Source organism: Danio rerio, chromosome 17, assembly GCF_052040795.2.
Source record: "Danio rerio strain M-AB ecotype USA chromosome 17, GRCz13ab, whole genome shotgun sequence".
Taxonomy (NCBI): Eukaryota; Metazoa; Chordata; class Actinopteri; order Cypriniformes; family Danionidae; genus Danio; species Danio rerio.
This window is the reverse complement of record NC_141037.1, coordinates 8812854-8834093: the sequence shown is the minus strand read 5'-3', so window position 1 is coordinate 8834093 and position 21240 is coordinate 8812854. Positions and strand designations below refer to the sequence as shown.

General features: G+C 38.8%; 2 protein-coding genes across 3 annotated transcripts in view; one reads left to right on the top strand and one right to left on the bottom strand.

Annotated features, from left to right (window-relative positions):
• The first annotated feature begins 2525 nt into the window (after positions 1-2525).
• zbtb2a (zinc finger and BTB domain containing 2a) lies at positions 2526-17395 on the top strand. 2 transcript variants are annotated; one of them, XM_087288712.1, is made up of 4 exons: positions 2526-4132; positions 11480-11617; positions 11892-12639; positions 16079-17386. In XM_087288712.1, the coding sequence occupies exons 3-4, from the start codon at positions 12467-12469 to the stop codon at positions 17235-17237; spliced, it is 1332 nt and encodes a 443-aa protein (XP_087144838.1). In that variant the 5' UTR covers positions 2526-4132; positions 11480-11617; positions 11892-12466; the 3' UTR covers positions 17238-17386.
• An 89-nt stretch (positions 17396-17484) lies between these two features.
• akap12a (A-kinase anchoring protein 12a) overlaps positions 17485-21240 on the bottom strand; it is a 34457-nt gene continuing 30701 nt past the window's right edge. The window contains exon 4 of the mRNA XM_087289687.1: positions 17485-21186. The gene's annotated coding sequence lies outside the window, so the exon portion shown is untranslated. The remainder of the gene's footprint in view (positions 21187-21240) is intronic.

The following is a 21240-nucleotide window of genomic DNA, read 5'->3' as shown; positions in this document are numbered from 1 at the left end:
ATAATTCTGACTTCAACTGTATATATAATAAATCTGTGACCAAAACTCGCAGTTCATTATATGGAAAAGCAACAAATGTGCCTGATACTATATTGTGAGCTCTGCTACCCTCCCATGTTTATTAGAGTGATTTTAAGGGGGCCCGTATTCATTCTACTGATTTCTAACATCCTCTATTTTTATACTGCAATGTAACTGCTCTGATGTGTACAAACAGAGGATGACACGGTAGCTCAGTGGTTAGCAGTCGCCTCACTGCAAGAAGGTCACTGGTTCGAGTCCTGTCTGGGTCATGTAGCATTTCTGTGTGGAGTTTGCATGTTGTCCCTGTGTTGGCGTGGGTTTCCTCCGGGTGCTCTGGTTTCCCCCTACAGTCCAAAGACATGCGGTACAGGTGAATTGGGTAAGCTAAATTGTCCGTAGTGTAGTGTATGAGTGTGTATTGGTTTCCTAGTTATGGGTTGCTGCTGGAAGGGCATCTGCTGTGTAAAACATGTACTGGATAAGTTGGCGGTTAATTCCGCTGTGATCCCTGAATAATAAAGAGACTAAGCCGAAAAGAAAATGAATAAATGAATATTATGTTCTGTCATCTCTGTGAAACGTTTGGTAAATACTTGAAAAAGTATAAAACTATTTCACCGGAGGGCTGAAGTACATTTGTTTCTTGAATTGTATGTAAGGGCTGTTATCATCACATGACATCATTATAAAAAGTAAATAAAAAAACAAGACGATGCATAATAAATATGCACACACAAAATTGAGGTTGTTCAACAACTTTTATTATTATAATCTAGATATACTGTAGGTGTATGGAACAAAATAAATGCCAAAAGTATTGAAGTAAAAAGCTTATCGAATAGCACAAACTGAAAATAATAATACATTGAATTAACAACTGCTGGCATTTTAATGACTTGCATTGCCAGGGTTTGTAATTTAGGTCCTGAAACTTAACACAGCTGTGAATATTTCAGCTAAATATATTTCAAAAACGGTTTCACTCACAAAATATTCAATACTGGTGGAAAATACGCAGCGTAATGTTCAGAGGGTCATTTTCAGTTTCAATTTTATCCAATTTTCAATTTTATTTCAGTTCAAAAAATGGCTTTCAAAAATTCAGTGGATCAAATTCGGCTCTTAAAATTTGACATTACATCCGGGAACTGCAGGAAAAGCATTAGAATACAGATTAACAATCTCCAGCTGCTTTTCCACAAACAGGTGGACCAATTTAAGATGTTTAAACCAGTAAATAATTGAGGAAAAAAGCGAATAACAGCACAAAAGATGCATTTAATATTGTCAGTGTGAAATTATAACAGCCGAATTTGAGCCACTGAATTTATGGAAGCAATTTTTTTAACTGAAATAAAGTAAATTAAAATTGTCTTTCGAATATTAAACATGAAATCTGGAAATTAAATAAGAATCATTTATTTTTTTAAGTATGAAAATGTGTTTTAAATAAACTTAAATAAACAGCTGTGATATATTTCAGGGCCTAAAATTTCAAACCCTGGCAATTCAAGCCATTAAAATGCAAGCAGTTGTTTAATTAGTGTATTATTTTTCTGAGTTTGTGCTATTCGATAAGCTTTTTAATTCAACACTTTTGGTATTGATTTTGTTCCATATATGTGGCACGGTGGTGAAATGGTTAGCACTGTCCCCGGCTGGGTCAGTGGGCATTTCTGTGTGGAGTTTGCATGCTCTGCCTGTGTTGGTCTGGGTTTCCTCTGGGTGCTCCGGTCAAAGACATGCACTTTAGCTGAATCGAATAAACAAAATTGGCAATAGTGTATGGGTGTTTCCCAGTACTGGGTTGCAGCTGCAAGGCCATCTGCTGTGTAAAAAATGCTGGATAAGTTGGTGGTCCATTCTGCTGTGGCGTCCCCTGATAAAAAAAGGAACTAGGCAGAAGGAAAATGAATGAATCTAGATATAATCTTTAGGTTATTACCAGTGGGAAAGAGACAATGACAGCTTTTTTTCGCCAAATATTCCCTGACCCTTATACATGAGCTTATGAAATATGAAACCAATTAGACATGCGCAGAGTTCTTCAGTATTGTCTTAGATTAACTTATACTTAAATAAATAAATATAAAATGAAGAGTTCAGTTGCGAAAACCACCATCTGAAATGTTTATTTGATTTTTTTCCTCAGCCTGTATATGTTCAATTATTTCACTTTAATGGGAAAGAAAATATTAAATAATAATTAAAATTGAAATTATTGAACATACACACAGGACCCTGAGGGAAAAAAATCTGACGTTTTTTTCATCTGAACTGCGCTGTAAATGTGCTCAAACTGGTATTAGGAGCATCAGCATGGCAATAACAGTGAGAACATGAGAGACCATCTTAATCAATGTTAAATTTCATACATTTATTCATAATTTCCCTGGATATAAAAACGGATGCTAAAAAACAAACAAACATGACGTCATCGTGCTGTCTGATTGATTGATCAGCCTCCAGTGATTGACAGGCGTTCGATCAGGCGCGCGCCCGTGTCATGTGATTCAAAGCCTCCGGAAAGCAGCAGCAGATCTGGCTGACTGAACTCAGACTGCGCGGTCAAAACATTTCCTCCTTTTTTTGAGCCTTCAAACCAACCTGAACAAAGCGTCTGAATCCTGTCGACAAAAACAACGCGGTAAGTGACGTCTCATGTGAAACAACCGTTTAATAAGTTGTCGGTTTTTTGTTTACGATGCGCGCTATCGATTACTTCGCGGATCCTGACTGAGTATGATCAATGGTTTGACCGTTTTATTCCTGGCGTGGCTTTCGTTTATTGAAAGAGTATCGTTTTCCATTCCTCTGTCCATCTCTGTGGTTTCCTCGGCTTATTAATTAGTGTAACGTTATGTTGTTGGGTTCAATGCTTGAGCGCGTGTTTCCTATTTGTCCGCGGAAACTTTTGTACTCGGAATTCACCAGAATGGGCGGGGCTACAACCAACACACACACACACACACACACACACAGATGCCTCAAAACATATTTAGACCATGATTTAGACGCTGAAACCACACTTTATATTTTAAGTAGGACGTTGTGGGGTCTCTTTTCCTGTTTTTTATATATATTATTTTGTTTTGCAGTGCTCAAATAGGTTTCTGTTGTATTAATGGGAACAGGTAGATGTTACCCTACACATAAAGTATATAGAAACTAGTATAAAATGACCAAGATATCATAGAATAGTTAATGAGGAATGTAAATTTACTGACCTGTGAAGAAATGATGCCAACCATCGAAGACTACAAGGACAACATATAAACTTCATACACAAAAACACTTGATTGAACATGCACATAGACGTCATTTATACTATACAACTATTAAGGTAAAGTTGGTTTTGTGTTAGCACATTCATTCAGTGACAACTTGACACACTCCCTTTGTTGTTTACCATGGTACTTTGAATATATTGAGGTAAATTGGTTTTATATTAGTACATTAGTTTAGTAAAAACTTGTGACATGCTCCCTGTAGTGTTTACCATGGTGCTTTGAATATAGTGAGGTAACGTTGGTTTTATATTAGCACATCAGTTCAGTGACAACTTGTGATATGCATGGGACGATAACCCTTTTCAAGGTACAGTATACCGCGCTTTGGAAAAGTCAAGGTTTTAAAACCGTCAAAATTTTCTGCAATACTGGTCCTAAGGTATGTGTACAATTTCTTTTAATATTATTTATTTATTTATTTATTTATTTTATTCACTTTTTTTGTTTTCATTTTTTTAGGAAAACAGTATCTCAAGTAGAAAAGATGCTGTTTTAAATTCAAAAATCAGTTTTTGAAACCAATTAGGACAGCAGAAGTCAATAATTAATTTAGCCTGACACGTTTACTGCTCTAAAATATTATAAATGTTTCTCAGAAAAAAGGTTGAATATTGTGTTCAAACGGGGAAAAAAGTTGTTGTTTTTACCCAGACATTTAGAAAGAATATATTTTAGAGCAGTAATCACAATACCATGATACTGTGAAACCGTGACATTTTTATCCAAGGTTATCATGCTGTCAGAATCCAATACCGGCCCATGCTCCATATATTGTTTACCATGACACTTTAAAGAGCCCATATTATACATGAAATAGGGTCATATCTTGGTTGTAAGGGTCTCCAACAACAGTTTAATATGCATGCAAGGTCAAAAAACACTTTCATGGTCTTATAATCTGCATTTATTTTTACCTAATTATCCCAGCGACTCCTGTATGAATCGTTCAGTGATTCATTTGTTCCCAAACCCCTCCTTAGCGCGAAGCTAATCTGCGCTGATTGGACCGATGACAGTCTGTCGCGATTGGTCGACTGCCTTCAGTCAGAGAGTGAAATGGCCAATAGCTAATCAGCAATTTAAAAAGTAATCACAGTTCATACACGCTAGATAGTGTAGGCGTGGATTTTAGCTGCCACACACACACAAACACACACACACACCTCCGGACGAGAACGCTCCCGCTTCCGCCCGCACCCGCCAGGTTTTAGCCTTAGAACACGCCCCGTATTCTGCCCGCCGCGCCCGATCCCGCTAAAGAGCGGGGGAGAACAAAACCGAAAATCTGTATAAACACACACACAGCACCAAGCATAAAGCTCTCTCTCTCTCTCTCTCTCTCTCTCTCTCTCTCTCTCTCTCTCTCTCTCTCTCTCTCTCTCTCTCTCTCTCTCTCTCTCTCTCTCTCTCTCTCTCTCTCTCTCTCTCTCTCTCTCTCTCTCTCTCAAATTCAAATTCAAAGAGCTTTATTGGCATGACTGTAAAACAAATCACAATGTTGCCAAAGCAATAACAAAATACACAACATTCATATAGATAAAAGAAATATAAGTAATAATAAACAAACACATATACATATCGTTATATTATACATATATGTTGTCACAATAAACAAGTTAATAAAAAAAAAAAGATTAACAAAAGTATATAATAATAAATGGTAAAGGACAGAGAGCTTTAATAAGGGATGAGGGGGTTCAGCCTTTTTCTCTCACATGGTGGCATGAGGACACGTACTGTGCTGCTAGGTGGAGACACTTTTCATTTTCTCCCAAAATATAATGGAGTTTCTCCGTATTTGTGGCTTGCTGGAATTGTGGTAGAATCAGAGACATTTGTGTGAAGTAAGCTTCTCTGATGCTCTGATATTTGCTGCAGTGAGTGAGGAAATGCAGCTCATCCTCCACAACTCCAGCAGAGCAGTGTGGACACAGTCTGAGCTCTGGGCTCCTCCAGCTGCGCTTGTGTCGGCCCGTCTCCACACTCAGACTGTGTCCACTCAGACGGTACCGGCTCATCAGCTTTCTCTGACCGGGGCTCTTAATGTTGGTCAGATACGGGGCCAGTTCATAACCAGGTTTAATCTGGTTGAAGCACGCTTTCTTTAGATCGAGACGATTTCTTTAGTCTTTATATGTTGGGACAGGGTTTGTGAATTTAGTTGGTGTTTTTCCACCAGATAGTGCATGGGGTCGCTGGCCGGATGTGCATTTCTATATATGAGTGCTTGCTGATGGTAGCTCTCTGGGCTGGAGTCTGACAGATGGAGCCAGAACTTCCCTGCTCTCTTCTGGATTTCTGAGAGCAGAGGGAACCTGCCTAGTTCTGCTCTGCAACCAAGGCTAGGTGTGCTTCTGTGAACTCCGAGGATGTTTTTGCAAAACTCCAGATGAAAGATTTCAACTGGAGTTTTTTCCCAAGATTCATAGTTTAATTTAAATGTGGGTCCCCAGAGTTCACAGCCATACAGCAGGACTGGCTTTACTATGGTGTCAAATATTTTCAGCCACAGTTTAATGGGTGGGTTAAACTTAAAAAGGTTTTTTTTTAATACAATAAAAAGCCCTGCGTGCCTTAGCGGTCAAGTCTTTTAGAGCTTGACTGAAGTGTCCAGAGGCTGTGATTGTCAGACCCAAATAACTATAAGAGGTGACGTGGTCAAGTATTGTTCCTCTGATTTTAAAAGTGTGTCTTTTTTTATCAGCCAGACGAGGTTTTTTACAGAAGATCATGATCTTGGACTTCTGCATGTTAATGGGCAATGCCCAGTCTGTGCTAAACTCCTCCAAGATAGAGAGACTGTGGTGAAGACCCTCTTCATGAGGAGACAGAAGCAGCAGATCATCCGCATACAGGAGACATTTGATCTCTCTGTCCTCCAGGCTCAGGCCAGGACTACAGGACTTCTCAAGTGCTGATGCCAATTCATTGATATAAATGTTAAATAGAGTCGGGCTGAGACTGCAGCCTTGACGGACTCCTTTACCCTGAGTGAAATAATCAGTCCGCTTATTGTTTATTTTTACACAACACTTGTTCCCATTATAAATGTCCTTTATTATGTCATAGGTTTTTCCTCCAACTCCACTTTGTAAGAGTTTTAGGAAAAGCCCATTGTGCCACACCGAATCAAAGGCTTTTTTAAAATCAATGAAACAGCTGAATATTTTCCCTTGTTTGGTCTGGTGGACATGTTTTTGAATGAGTGTTTGGAGTGTGTAGATGTGATCTGCTGTTCTTTTTTTAGGCATAAATCCAATCTGACAATTATTTAAAATCTTGTTTTCCTGGATGAACCCAACCAGTCTATCATTAATGATAGAGCAGAATAATTTCCCCAGGTTACTACTCACTGTGATGCCCCTATAGTTATTTGGGTCATATTTCTCACCATTTTTAAATATTGGCGTGATTAAATTCTCCTTCCAAATTTCTGGAAAATGTCCTGATTCTAACAAGAGGTTGAATAATTTCAAGATGGCGTTTTTTAATTGAGGACTGCTGTGTTTTAGCATCTCATTAGAGATTCCATCTGAGGCACAGGACTTTTTATTTTTTAGAGTTTTTTAATTTTTCTGTTAACTCATTTAATTGTATTGGGATATCTAAATGGTTTAGCTGATCTTTAATAGTATTTTCTAATATATGTAATTGGGAGGTCAGATGTTTTTGTTTTTGGTTCAATTCTTTTTGTGAATATAGCTTTTCGAAATGTTTGGTCCAGATTTTTGGGTCTTGAATGGGAATTTGTTTCGATTCTTTAGATTGATTTAATCTTTTCCATAAATCCCAAAACAAATTTTGATCAATAGCCTCCTCAATTTGATCCAATTTTAACTTCATGTGATCAGCTTTCTTTTCTTTTAATAGTGATTTATACATTTGGAGAGTTTGTTGGTATTTTCCTCGTGTGTGTTGGTTTGTCGGATCTCTGTGTTTTTTATTTGACAATTGTCTTAATTCTTTTCTTGTATTTTGACATTCTTTGTCAAACCAGCCAGCTGTAGTTTTTCCTTTTTTAGATTTGTATTTCAGATTTTTCCTCAATATTTTTTGGGCAACTGTTGAAAAAATATTGGTCAGCTGTTCGGTTGCTAAATTTATAGTTTGTTCCTCTTTACCAAATGAAGTCAGTATGAATGCATTGATCATGTTCTCCACTTGAGTGTAGTGGAGCTCTGCTTCATACTGGGCAGGACTGTCTTTACTCCAGATTAATTTAGGTGGCAGGGGATGCAGTTTTATTTTTTGTTCTGAGAATAGGCAGGCATTCTGTGATCTTTTCAAACTGAGAACAATGTGGCTGTGGTCTGAAAACGGCAGTTGTGGCATCACTGTAAAATAATTAATTATACTGTGGTCAATGTCTGTAATGGCATAGTCTACTGTGCTGACCCCTAGGTGTGAACTATATGTTGGTCGACCCAGAGAGTCACCCTTTGTTCTGCCATTCACTATATATACACCTAGGCTATTGCAAAGCTGCAGGACTTGTTTTCCATGTTTGTTTATGATGTTGTCATAGTTTTGCCGCATTTTATCAAAACATGTTTGGTCATATGTGTGTGAGCCAATAGTATATTTGTCGCCGTCTGAACTAATGCAGTCTGCCTCCTTCCCTGTTCTGGCATTCAGATCTCCCATTAATAAAACTGAGCCTAGAGACTGAAAATAACTGATCTCTGACTGCAGGATTGAGAAGATCTCTTCATTATAATAAGGGGACTCATACGGGGGGATGTAGGTGGCGCAAAGATACATGTCCTCACCTAAACATAAAAGTCCTTTTTTAATTTTTATCCAAATATGTGTTGTTCCTTTTTTTACAGGCTGAATATACCGCCACAGGTGATCTTTAAACCAAACTATAATTCCTCCTGAATCTCTTCCATTTTTAACATTAGGCTGTTTGATTGAAGGGACACAAAGCTCTCTGTAGTTTGGGGGAGTGTGGGAATTAGAGTCTAAACGACTCCATGTCTCAAGTAATATAATTATATCTGTATTATCTAGAATATTTACAAAATCAGGGTAAGTAGTTTTCTCCCCAAAGGCTGAAGAGAACATTCCTTGAATATTATAACTTGTTATTTTAAAAGAAGCCATTAAGTAATAACGCAATTACCAGAACAATGTACGAGTTTATGACCCAAATAAAAAAAAATAAAAATAAAAAATAAAACAAAATACCAGTGAATAAAAAGCAGTAATAATAAATTATTTATACAATTCTATAGGTTATTTCATGACTATAAAATATACAATGACTAGATCAGTTTATAGACTACATATCCACTGTAAATTTATCCTAATAAATTGTTGCAAATCATTTTCAGCATTTGTTTAATCTGTGTGAGGTCACTGGGGTCAGATCTACCTCTGTGTGCCACTACAGTGGCGTAGCTGTCCGCTTGGTTGCCGGGGAGATGCTCAATCCTCTCTTCGTGGCTCCAGGGTGTTTTTTGAGCACTGTTAAGGGTTGATGCCTTGATAGTTTTTGCGAACAGTCTCATGCCCTCTTGGTGGATGTGTATATGATCATATAGGTGGTGATGTGTGATGTGGGAATGGTTGGCTATATGGACGTTAGGCATTTTGGAACAGATTTTGGTGATCTCCTCATTGATTGTGTTGATAGACCTCTGTGGTACGTCTCTGCGGGGTAGAAGGGTTGAGACGATGACTTTGGCTCTGGGGAAGATTCTGTTAGCGGTCCTCACTGCGTTGGTCAAGGCTTTGATGACGTCCACCCTCTGAGTGCTGAGGTCATTGGTCCCAGTGTGCAAGATGATGTGTGTTGGAGCCCCCAGCGCTCCCTCCTGCAGCAGTCTCACAGCAGCCTGAGCTGTGGGACACCAGAACTTCTGCACTGATCTGCCTGCAAACAGCCGTCTGTGGTCGAGGTGGTGGCCATTAGAGTCACAGAGGATGACGATGTGCTCTTTTTTCTTCTGTTCTCTGATGTTGTTCATGGATGGTGTTGTAGCTGGTGAATGGTGCTGAGTGCTGCTGTTCTTTCTCCTGAAGCTCTTAGAGGTTCGGGGAGACTGACGAGCTGCAGGGCAGATTGAACTCTGAGAGTGGATGTTCACACTCTGTTGTTGAGTAGTATGTGTGGAGGATTTAGCCATGGAAGTATTGTGTGTTTGTGTATTGCTGACATGCTTCTGCCGAGTTGTGGAGCTGCTGTGTGTTTGTGTGCTGACACAGCGCTGCTGATGTGTTATGTGGAGCTGGGCTCTGGTCTCCTCCAGCAGTCTCTCCAGTGTGTGTCCATGTTGTTCTCTTCTGCCCAGCTCCTCTCTTACTCTTAACAGCTCCTGCCGCAGCTCCTGATTGGCCTCCTCCAGCTGCCTGACGGCTGAGCAGAGCTGATGGAGCTGCTGTATGCTGTGATGGTTGGTCAGGTTCAGCAGCTGATGGAGGCTGTTGCTGGTTTGCTCCTTAAACAAGAAAAACTCCTGCTCCAGATCAGCGACGTTGTCTCTTAGGGCCTTTATCTTTGGAGAAGCAGGAGAGCTGGTGTGTCTGTGTATTGCAGGAGTCCTGGGGATAGGCTCTGTGATGGTGACAGAGGAGGTGCTGGACTCGTCTTCAGCCTGTCTCTTTACTTCAGGATCTTTTTTAATTTTGTGAACCTCCATTTTAAAGTTCCCGAAATTCCTCTGGAATTCATTAAGGCTGGTTTCTGGTCCTTGGATCATGACTGTACCATTGTGGTAGATGTTAATAGTCATTTTTGTGTTGTTGTCTCCTTCTAGGGTTAGTTGTCTGCCTTTGCTGATGTCTCCTTTTCTTATACATGCCATGGCAGAGCAGAGGACGGTGTGCCAGGCTGATGAGTGTTCAGTAAAGAAAAGCAGGTTACACTGGACTCTGTTGTCTTCTGGTCCACTGTAGTCAGACAATAATATTTCTGGATTCTCTCTCAGGATCATTTCTTTCATCCTTTTCTTTTCTTTAGCAGATTTAGTTTCTCCTGGATAGATTATCTCCAGCTCCTCTTCATTTTTGAAAAATGCCTCAGCTCTAGGTAGACCCATATTGTTCTTAACTGAAATAACTGCCACTGGTGTTAGCTTTAGCTGTTAGCTTGATGTTTGTAATTAAATGCAGTTTCCAGTTGGTATCAATTTCTTTTTAGAGGTCTTACCTTAATATTCTTCTGCCTCTATTGTTCACAGATGAGTATCCAATAAGTTTAGTCAAGATTTGGGTCATAAAAAACATACATTTCTGGTAAAAAATTATGTTGGCTTAGGAGCTGACTTTCTTGCAGCCAACTGCCATTTTTGAATCTCTCTCTCTCTCTCTCTCTCTCTCTCTCTCTCTCTCTCTCTCTCTCTCTCTCTCATACGCGCGCATGCGCACTAACAGACAAGCACCAAGCAGACACATCTTTCTCTTTCTCAGGCAGCCCGCTCCCGTCCCAAATCAAACCCGTTACCGACCGCTCCGGCGATTTATTCGGAAATTTATTCTCGCGCCGCAGAAATCTGGCGCGGGGACAGCCGCGGGTATGCACACCTCTAACGTTACCACGGAGCTCCATAAACAAAGCAGCACGCGTCGCGTCGCGATTCTCTTATCGCTCTTATCGTCGCGATAAGAGAATATGGCCAGTTAACCTGATACAGTACACTCGGTTACAAGTAACAAAACACAACTAAATACATTTGCAAGCTAGAGTCAACGAGGCAACAACTTTAACCGCACGTACTTACACTTGAGAAATGGAAGAAACCCATCCTGATGTCCATCAGTAAGTTACTGATCCTTCCTTTAACAAACGCAGATGAAGTATTCTTTGTAGCATGTAGCTTCCAGAAGTTTCCAGTAGTTTCCAACTGCTTGGTTATAATGCTGAGGTTTCATCTTTGGGTAGAGACTCAATATATCCATCTGCAATGTGACTTCAATCGACCGGCATGTTTGTGTGCGTGTGTTTGTGGGTGTGTGTGTGTGTGTGTCTGGGTTACTGCGTCAGAGGGCGGGGCCTCAGGTTTGAAATCTCCCGGGTTTGCGCGTGCACGTGAAAAACTTTGTTTCGTTCGTACGTCATGGCGAAACACCTAATGAGTCGGTATCAAGGCGACTCGTTTGAAGCACTATGAGTCGACTCTTTTATAGATGAATCAACAGTTTTAAACACTGTATTCTTACAGATTTAAGCCTTAGCTGGATACTTCACTTCACTTAGAGCTGTGTTACACACTACATGGAGGGGAATTTTCAAAAACCCATAATATGGGCTCTTTAAATATGGTGAGGTAACGTTGGTTTTATATTAGCACATTAGTTCAGTGACAACTTGTGATAAGCTCTGTATATTGTTTACCATGGTACTTTGAATATAATGAGGTAACATTGTTTTTTTTTTTTAGCACACAAGTTCAGTGACAACTTGTGATATGCTCCCTATATTTTTTACCATGGTATTTTGAATATAGTGAGGTAAAGTTGGTTTTATTTTAGCACATTCGTTCAAGGACAACTTGTGACATGCTCCCTGTATTTTTTACTATAGTACTTTGAATATTGAGGTAAAGTTGGTTTTATATTGGCACATTCATTCAGTGACAACCTGTGACACTCCCTATATTGTTTTTACCATGGTAATTTGAATATATTTAGGCAAAGTTGTTTTTTATTAGCACATTCATTCAGTGACAACCTGTGACATTCTCCCACATATTGTTTATCTTGGTACTTTGAATATTCGACCCCCAAAAATCACATGTTAGTATGACTTCAAAACATTAGGACTATTTATTTGACTGTGAACAATGTCTTGATAGTCATTGGTTGTTAATATGATTTCACTTTTGAAAATTTGCAAAGAAAACTTTTATGAAATGATATTACTTAGTAGAAAGTCTGAATGTGTAAGTGTTAAATGAACTTTACCTCAATTATACAACTGCAGGTTAACTATGCTTGTATATAATAATTTTTACTGGTAAAAGCTATTAGTTACCGTTTAATTAAAGTTATTAGTAACTAATAACCATAACTTTTCTGATTTTTAATGCAATACAATGTGCACCTTTTGTGAAGCTGCTTCGAAGAAAAGCACTATTCAAATTAACTTTAATTGAATTGACTGATAAAAATTAATTACTTTACTTTGTTTGTGTTTTAAGGTGGAAAAAATGGACTTGGCCCATCATGGTCTTGTTCTTCTGAAGCGCCTCAATGCTCAGAGAGAGTTTGGTTTTCTCTGTGATTGTACCGTGGCCATCGGAGATGTTCTTTTCAAAGCCCATAAAGCTGTTCTTGCTGCGTTCTCAAACTACTTCCGCATGCTCTTCATCCATCAGGAAAGGTAATGTGAATTTGATTGCAAATAGACGGTTTTCATTTACATTTGGAGTTCTTTTAAATGGGCTACAGTATATGTAGAACTCACAAACCTTATTATTTGTAAAACCGGTGGCTGATCAGTAGCTTGTTCTTGCACCCATGCACAGATAATGTACACAAGATTAAACTTGATTTAGTAGCTATATATGTTAATGTCAAATATTTATAGTGGGTTTTTTTTTAGTCTTAAAATAATGGGTTGCATTTGCAAGGAAATGTAAGGTGGCTGACAGAGCTCAAATGCGCTGCAAGTCATAAAAATGTGCAAATAGAAAAACACTAACAATCATCGCACACAACGGTGCACACACCAATGGGAACTATATAAACACAAGCATATCAACACATGAACAAGTGCAACAGTCTAACAATCATATAATTCAGGAAGTCATTATTTATTTGTTTAATATTAACATGCTTGTTTATTTGTATGTTGTTTTTATGCAACTATTAAATACTATTTTTATCTTCTGTAGGTTATGGAGAAAATATGGTAGTTCTGATAGTTTCATAACATATAAAAATGTTTTGGAAATCACCAAGCAACCCCCCTCTGTGGGAACCACTGGTCTAGTCTATTTGCATAACATTTCTGCATTTGCATGTTTTGTGAGAATTTGTGTGCACGTGTGTTGTTTCACTGATTAGGATGTTTTCTCAGCTTGATAGTCTTTTTTGCAAATATGCATTTGTTTTCTTTTCTTTTTGAGCATGTGCTCTGCACTTTACTTTTAATAACAAAATCAACACTAGAAGATGACAGTGGTGAGAAAAACATATTTCAGAAACATACATTCATAAAGATATTAATATGCTTGCATAAGCTCTGCAGTTTACTGGTTTTGTCTGTAGAACGGATAGTGGTGTAACGGATCACAAATCTCACTGTTCGCATCACACTACGGTTTTTGAGTCACGGATCGGACCATTTTTCAGATCAGCAAAAAAGGAAGGAGACAAATGTCATTTGCTTTCTATTTGTAGAAAAATAATACTGCCAAAACCATTTTAACAAACAGAACTTAGAACCTTCAATATTCATAAAAATAAAAATCAAGAAAGAACCAGCTAAAAAAACTGATAATGCTAAATATAGAAATCTAACATCTTGTACGACATATCATGTATATTTTCAATTAATGACTCAACAATTCACACATAAAACTTCATTTTTCGATATAGCTGTATCATTTTTTAAACCTAGTCAGTGACATAATTTTAATGGTTGTTTGTCGCCACCTATTGTTTACACAATGTAATTGCTACAACATTCACCAGCGTCAAGTTCCATAGAGTGGAGGAACTATGACGTCACTTTGTAGGCTAATCGGCTGCTAGCATAAAACTGGTTCCCTCGTGAAAATCCCTATGGAATTTTCCCATAGGCTTTTCGAAGATTGCAATTAATAAATTCTGTGTTTAAACACTGTTCTTGACACTTACACGTTTTGTCCAGCCGGATAATCCTCACACGAAAATACAACTTTGATCTTAAATGCAAACGCAAGAATTGAAAAGCTAACATTAGGCTACAAACGGACTACAGAGCCCTCGGGGCGTTCGCCTGTGACGTTAGCCCCACCCTGCTACAGACGACTTATCAAGCTTATTTTTAGAAATAATGTCCATGACAAAGAGCTATTCTCTATGTATATTACATTATAATCCACGGTATATATTATAAACAAATACGCAAAAACACATAGGCCTACGTGCCTATTGGATCGTTTTTACGTGGGAAATACATCTGTTTTGCTTTACTGTTCTAAAAGTTTTAAAACTGTGTATAAGTCTGCCTACATAGTATTATCATAAGACATATTTAAGTAAGTGTATCGCTCGCGTGCACACAGCCTGCTTACCTCAACAGACGACAGAAATGAGGCGTGAGGAGGAACAGATCCATCAAATGCCTAAGTTCCGTCATGGACATAGAGCCACATTAAATTTTCCTTTTTTGTCACGAAATACACTGAAAAGCAGCCCATACAGTCACATATGCTGTACATTTTACGGAGGAGTGTAAATATTGCTGTTATGACAGAGTTAAATGTGTTCAGATGAAGAAGAAAAACCCGACGAAAAATCACTTGATCACATTAAAATGACAGTTAACATGCATGTGATTTAACACATTTATTCAAACGTTTGCATTACTGAGAGCAGGAGAGAGACAGGCTGCACTAGTAAGCAGTATCTTCATAATATTGTTTATTAAAATAAATGATCAACAAATGAATCTGTCTCGACAGCCTTTACAAGTGAAGGAATTATCTGCACAAAATCTGAATTCCCAATTAGAAAAATACTACAAACTATAAAATACTATTCATGAAAATACCTAAATAACAGACAAATCCAAATACCCATCACGAGCGAGCTGCGCTCCAGACCAGATCAGCTCGATGACGTATAATGTCTCCGACACCGCCTGTAGTCCCAATTAGCAACTTGATAGCAACTGTCTTTTTAAAGAAGCATTACCGATTTAAAAATTCAAGAGTGTGCTGTAACTGATGTGTTTTATGTCGTAGAACAAAACGTGAAAGTATTTTGAGTTTGTGTTTACCACGAACCTTATTTAAGCATTTTTACTGAAACCCCATTCAAAAAACCCATTGACTTTGGGACGAGGGAACCGGAACTGCTAAAATGCTAACTCGCTTCCGGGTTTTTGCATACAAATTGACGTCATAGTTCCTCCACTCTATTAAACAGGGATTTTAATCTTCACCAATGAACTATAAACTGTTCTTCCAGTACTTCTGTGTTATTTAATTGTTTGTAACTAACCGAAAAAAGTGTAAAACTGAATTTCTCAGGATCAAATACAGATTTAAGTGCAGCGCTGCAAAGAAATAATAAACAAATGCAAATCATTATCATTTATCATTCATGTTGTGCAGGTTTTAATTGAGATCACAGTCTTTTAATGTTTAATTGCGCAACGTACACTGAATGCATTAATGCAGGCTAAACAAACAGTGTTTTGGTAGATCTCACCATAATCTTTTCTGTCGTCATTATATTTTGTAGAGAAGCCAAAATGCTTTCATACACGTGATTTGAATGACGCGGAAGGCGATCTCTCTGCAATTGCTATAAATGATTATATTGTAATAAAAATAAATGTAAAGTGTGATAAACAATACACTTGTGATAGTTTGGTCATAAGTTATATTTGAGATCGGATCATAATTAGCATTTTCTGTGCATCACACATTAATGTCATTGGTTAAGAATGGCTTTCAGAACATGTAAATGCCACATCTTTTTGAAGATTCCTTCACATTAAATCAGTCTACAAGATATAACAACCACAGAGTAGGAAAAAATATTAATACATGAAAACTCTAACACTGCTGAATGATTTTTTTTTTTCTGCTTCTTTTTTTTTTTAGTGACTGTGTTCGCCTGAAGCCTTCAGACATACAGGCCGACATCTTTAGCTACCTGCTTAATTTAATGTACACTGGAAAATTTACCGCACAACCCATCGACCCCATTCGTCTTGAGCAGGGGGTAAAATTTCTGCATGCCTACCCCTTACTACAGGAGGCAAGTCTTCTTATAAACCCCGAATCCCACTGTACACCTTTGACGAACTCCCTTTACGGCATACAGATCCCTGATCAGACGTGCAGCCAGCCTGAAAGAAACTCAACGTGCAAGGATGACGTTTATGCTAAAAGCTCTGATGTTTTTGGTCGTGAATTTTTGGAAAACTCTGATATGGATTATAGATCTCCACGACCTGTTGGCGTAGACTCACCCACCCAGAACCCTGCAGCCACGATGGTCCAACACCTCACATATGGCATAATGAGCAGAAGTGCTTCTTCCAGAAAGCATTACACATGCAATTATTGTGGAGTTCGATTTAGCCAGAGATGCAAGTTAAAGGAACATCTACAGGTCCACACAAACCAAACAACCGAGCCACAGGTATCAGCCACGCCAAATGGTCACAATATTGATCTTGAATGTCAGGATATGGAGGAAGACAATTTGCATGCTGACAGTGATGTTATTAGTGATACCGATCAACATGCGTGGATGGAAGACACCCCACCATCTTCTGAAATCGCAGATATAGATAACCTGGATGGCACTGAGATGGGTCGTGAAATGAAACGGCGAAAATTTGAGTGTCCAACCTGCGCTCGCAAGTTTATTCAGAAGAGCCACTGGCGGGAGCACATGTACATTCACACAGGAAAACCGTACAAGTGCAGTGCTTGTGGAAAGAACTTCTGCAGAGCGAACCAGGCTGCTCGACATGTTTGTTTGAGCCAGGATGCAGATTCTTATATCATGGTCAATAAGCAAAGCTTGGTTCTGTGTGGCGGAGAAGACAACAGTCAGGTGGAAGCTCTCTTTCAGACTTCAGAAAGACCCTATAAATGCAGCATGTGTGCAACACCATTTGCAAGTCCGTCAGAAGTTCCCAAACATCAGTGTTTGACTGAAAATGAAGCTGCGGCATCAGCAGAATATTCAATGGCGGATCATGAAAATCAGGATTTGGCAGCTCCTCCTGAAGTAACCACTCTATCTTAAATCATCTCTTTCAGTGGCAATATTTAACTATTTATGTGTCATTATCGATTCAGATTCTTGTTTTAAAGGTCACTTCTAATTTTGTTTGCAATTTTGTACCTAAGAGGTATATTGTGAATTTGTTTGAATCTAATAAAATGGCAGTGTTATTTACTGTTTAAAGCATCCTCTGTTGCAGATGGAAAAAGAAACCAGCATTTTTATCAAACTAAAATGCAATTACATCTGATAAACCATGAGCCACAGATGGGTAAAGTTTCCTTTATTTAAATAAAACTTGAAATATAATTCATGTTAAGACATACATTTTGAAATGCGTCAGAATCCAGGAACTATATCCCTGTATTTAGTGCATAGGTCTCAAACTCGATTCCTGGAGAGCCGCAGCTCTGCACAATTTTGCTTCAAACCCTAATCAAACACAGCTTATCCAGCTAATCAAGGTGTTTAAGGGTGCTTTCACACCTACACTTTTGTTTCGGAACGTGTCTCGATTAACGCGGTTCGTTTGGCATATATGAACAGGGCAATCGCGCTCTGTTCTGCGCCAAAGTAATCGCTCTGAGATCGCTTGAATGAGGTGGCCCTGGAGCGGTTCGATTACAGTGAGAAAGCGATCCGATCGAGCGCGGTTATATCACAGTGTTTTATGGATATTTAATAGGCTTACGGCTATATGAAGAGAGAATTATGAGTATGGCGGGAAGTTTCGCGAGTCTCCGGATGCCCGCAAACGAGTGATGATCTCCCGGTAATCTCACGTCTCCCTCCCGGTCCTCAAATAGGCATCGTCGCGCACCCTTCTCACCCCTCCCCACCGCATCTCTCCTCAGACACATCGCGCGCACCCTGTCAATCACTATCAAACCACCACCTCTCCTGACAGCTGAGCGGGACTCTGCAAAATAAACCCTGACACTCTGACCAATGTGAGGAGAGTTTACTCGCACGTGACTTGTTTTAGCTCTTTTGGTCCAATTAGAAACTTTGCAATGTGAAAGCGAACCGCTCCAAGAGCAAAGAGCAACAATGTTACATTTATAATCTCTGTTTCGAAACATCTAAATTGATTCACAGGTGTGAAAGCACCCTTAGGGTGCTTTCACATCTGTAGTTCGCTTCCTTTTGGTCCGGACCAAGTGCAATAAATGATACATTGTTGCATTTTCTGCCATCTTTTGGTTGTTTTCACACCACACTGCTGGCTTTGGTCCGAACCAGTTGAAACGAACCAAAATGCAGTCATCTGACAAAATCCACATCTCTCAAGGGCCAGATGCTGTTGAACATATTTCCTAAACTGCTTATTGACTGGTTGGAATTCGTGCGGGAAAATGCCAATGCTCTGTTGGTAAAGCACTCTCAACAAATATTTTTCCTCCATATGCCACAATGCACAGCGCATCGGCCTACGGCAGCTGGATTAGTCCAAAAGGCGCAGTACTTTTTGCGGTTGGACCTGTTTTAGTACGGATCATATTCTCACCACAAACGAACCGCTCCAGGGTTCGTTTGAAAGTGTACCGAGACCACCTCTTCAAGCAGGTCTTGGTACGCTTCTTTGGTCCGCTTTTGGTGCGCACTCGAGTACGATTGCTGCATTCTCACCTGCCCAACCGAACCAAAAGGGAAAACGAACTCTAGTGCAGTTCAATCGAACTAAATAAGGCAGGTGTGAAAGCACCCTAAGACTACTAGAGACTAGCAAGGGTGTCCAAACTCGGTCCTGGAGGGCCAGTGTACTGCATAGTTTAGCTCCATTTTCCTTCAACACACCTGCTTGAAAGTTACTAGTATACCTAGAAAGAGCTTGATTAGCTAGCTGAGGTGTGTCTGGGGTTGGAACTAAGCTTTGCAGGACACCAGCCCTCCAGGGGCCTTTCTATTTGATGTCTTTCCACACAGATAAACTTCCAATGAACGGTTAATGTGACTTTTTTCAATTTTACACGGTTTCTTTTGCAGCATTGATGTTGTAATGTAATTGAAATACAATCAGTAAACAGACTTAAGTGTTCATTTAGTTCAGGGGTGTGAACTAAAAGGGGTGTCCAAACTTTATCTCTTTATAAAGAGTTTATCTCTAACGTGCTTTAACACACCTGCCAGAAAGTTTCTGGTAATATCTAGTAAAGCTGCGGTCACATTAGAGTTTAAGCATGTGTTATTCTGTCGTGTGGCGCTGCGAAATGGGGCGGGATTAAACAAGCTTATTAGACATTTTTAAATGCGAGCAATTGCTCCATGTTTCAATTTCTGTCCAGAGATGTCATGTTTTGATCCTCGATTGTTCTCATGCGGTCATGTGATGCGTCAGGTCAGAGTTCACCAAGCTTGAACCTTGCACCGCAGCAACCTGCGAAACTTGACGCATGACCCTGCGTTTCCGGTCTGACGCATTCTCGTGTATATGAATGGAAGTCTATGGGAGGAAAAGCCCAGTGTGACCGCAGCTTAAGAGCTTGATTAGGTGGTTCAGATGTGTTTGTTTAGGGTTGGAGGTACACTCTTCTGGACACCGGCCATCCAGGAGCGAGTTTGGACACCCCTGATTTAGTTGTTCAAGCATAAAATGAGATAAAAAGTCGTTTACACACACACACGCCTGCCCATCGGGATCAGCAGGCAAGCACAGAAATGCTATTAAATATACTGGGGTAAAATAAATGTTCATATTTTAAAGACATGGTATGGAAAAAATTTAATTTATTGCAGTGCTTCTTGTACAATCGGAGACCCACTTTATATTGTATATCAGTAAGGCTTTGAAGATCATTTATTTTTAATTAAAACAATACATAGTTCACCGGAAGCACTTGAGTCAGGTCACTGAAAAATAAAAGTCCTTCTGCATATACCCTATTAACCAGCAGTGAGTTGGAGGTGATTGGAGCTAAACTATATGCAGAGCTGTGGCCCTCCAGGAATTTGAGACCATTAATTTTAGGGGATTGTTAATATTGCAATTCCTCCAATTATGCATAGTATAATATACTCAAACCTTCTGTACAGGTGGTTTCAAACACTTCATCAAACAAATCTTGATTTCAATGCCGTACTGGCTTATTCTGTCAGTTCAAATGCTTTAAACACAGGCATGGTAGCTTATATAATGTTTAAAAAAAGTAAAACCACTGGGTACATATGCAGTAGTAATAGGTCTGTAATATTGAGTGAAAAAACAAGCCAATAAATGCAAAAAAAAAAGCATGCTTATTTTATGCTAAGAGTAGTCAAGTACTTCTTAAACTGTAAATGAAACCTCATTTCTAACAATGGCACACAGCAGAGTGTATAAAAAATTACATTTTAGTCACAAATTAAGTGACTTAATCTCACTGAACACCATTTACACCTCTCTTAATGAAGCATGACTGCGGTTTTTAAACTTTCAATACTCATTACAGCTTTGGTAAACTGTAAATTACTATTTAGAGTATAGAAGAAAGAGGTTTATCAAAAGGCATATGATGGTTTAAAATAAATATACCTCATTATTTATTTAATTAGTACATTTTTTAAAATACAAGTCATCGTAATTGCCTTCAGCAATGACAATTGTTTTACTCAACATGCCAGCTATAGGATATAATGCGTACAAATACTTTTATATTATAACAAAACTTTCTGTTTCAGTTTTGTAACAGCATATTGTTTAATAAGCTAACTTCAGAGTCAGGATAAAAATAATAAGCCCATTGACAAATATCCTTAGTATAAATATGATAAAATAGCTGCTTTTTATAGTTTTAATACTGTAATATTTTCTTTGTCAAAGTAAAATGTAATGCTTGATCAAAGAACGTCAAGGAAATTGATGAAGCAATTTTACTTCTCAGTAGTGTGGTCATTTCTTTGTTGTATAGAAACGTGAGCCCTGGCTGATTTTGTGCTGCACGTGGCTTCTTCCAGATGTAGAAGTTCTTATCTTTTGTTGTTAAACTTGGATCTGAAATGATACAATCAGTATTTTCATTAACAAAAAAAAAGCTTTAACAGATAA